At 31.4% G+C, this 1,364-nt stretch overlaps 1 protein-coding gene across 2 annotated transcripts in view; it reads right to left on the bottom strand.

The window, feature by feature from the left end:
• Window positions 1-475: 475 nt before the first annotated feature.
• LOC106474694 (chaperone protein DnaJ-like) overlaps window positions 476-1,364 on the bottom strand; it is an 11,265-nt gene continuing 10,376 nt past the window's right edge. For both annotated transcript variants that reach the window (XM_013935386.1, XM_022402998.1), the window contains one exon: window positions 476-648. In XM_013935386.1, coding sequence (XP_013790840.1) covers window positions 526-648 — 123 coding nt within the window. In that variant the 3' untranslated portion in view covers window positions 476-525. The remainder of the gene's footprint in view (window positions 649-1,364) is intronic.

The following is a 1,364-nucleotide window of genomic DNA, read 5'->3' as shown; positions in this document are numbered from 1 at the left end:
TTGACATTACTTACTGTACACCTAGGTTTGTATCAAACAGTAACAACTGTTTATCAAACAGTAACAACTTCTACATATAGACTACTGTACAGTTGTTACTGTTTGATACAAACCTAGGTGTACAGTAAGTAATGTTAATCTACATACAGACTACTGTATAGGTGTTACTGTTTGATACAAACCTAAGTGTAAAGTAAGTAATGTCAATCTACATATAGACTACTGTAAGTAAGTAATGTTAATCTACATATAAACTATTGTATAGTTGTTACTGTTTGATACAAACCTAGGTGTACAGTTAGGTTAGAATGAACTTGCATGAGTGTAAATATGAGTATTTATAGGGAAGATTTGTCATTAAAATATATTGACCATCTTATAGACATTTCTATACCTTTATCAAATGTAACAAACATTTTCTGAATGAAACCCGTGTTATAAAAATATAATGTGTATAAATGGAGACTGTCCTATAATACGCACTACGTGAAATCAATTAATGTCCTTACGTAAGCTTTCTCAAAATCAGAATAGGTCATCATCATCATCGTCAAAACATATACTGTCCGAATCATCTTCTTTTACAAGAGTTCTGAAGGCTTCATTGAGCTTTTGGAATTTCTCAGTTGCTGAATGATCATCTTGATTCTCAAGAGAAAATAAAATAGTTCTTCTCAGTAATAGCACATGTGGTTAAATTTATTATAACTGTCTGTGTAATGTTAGTTTCACATGTATCTAAAAATTCCATCTAAATATACATATATATATACACACACACACACACACATAAAGACTGTAGATTAATTAAATAATTATATATATACACACACACACATCAATACTGTAGATTAATTAAATAATTATATATATACACACACACACACATCAATACTGTAGATTAAATAAATAATTATACCCATATAAATATATATATATATATATACACAAAGACATAAAAGGTATTTCCCATGTCACTTTCCCTGTTCAGATGAATGCATTCAGACAACCAACAGTGTTCTTAAGCTAATACCAAGGTGACAAACTGGTCCTCATGCCATCTTTTATAACATGACAAGTGTCTACTGGTTGTCTGTACAGAAACATATATCTAATACATTCAATGTTAAGGATAATGTAGTAACATGTCAATATACAAGACTTCACACATTGGATACAAATACATACTAATGATAGTTTCTTTTAAACTGGCAAGGTTTTCTATAACCAGCTGTTATTAGAGAGACTGGCTAGCCTATAACCAGTTGTTATCAGAGAGTCTGGCTAGCCTATAACCAGCTGTTAGCAGAGAGACTGGCTAGCCTATAACCAGCTGTTAGCAGAGAGACTGGCTAGCCTATAAC

This window comes from Limulus polyphemus, unplaced genomic scaffold (assembly GCF_000517525.1).
Source record: "Limulus polyphemus unplaced genomic scaffold, Limulus_polyphemus-2.1.2 Scaffold7548, whole genome shotgun sequence".
Lineage (NCBI taxonomy): Eukaryota > Metazoa > Arthropoda > Merostomata > Xiphosura > Limulidae > Limulus > Limulus polyphemus.
This window is presented reverse-complemented; position numbering and strand designations above follow the sequence as displayed.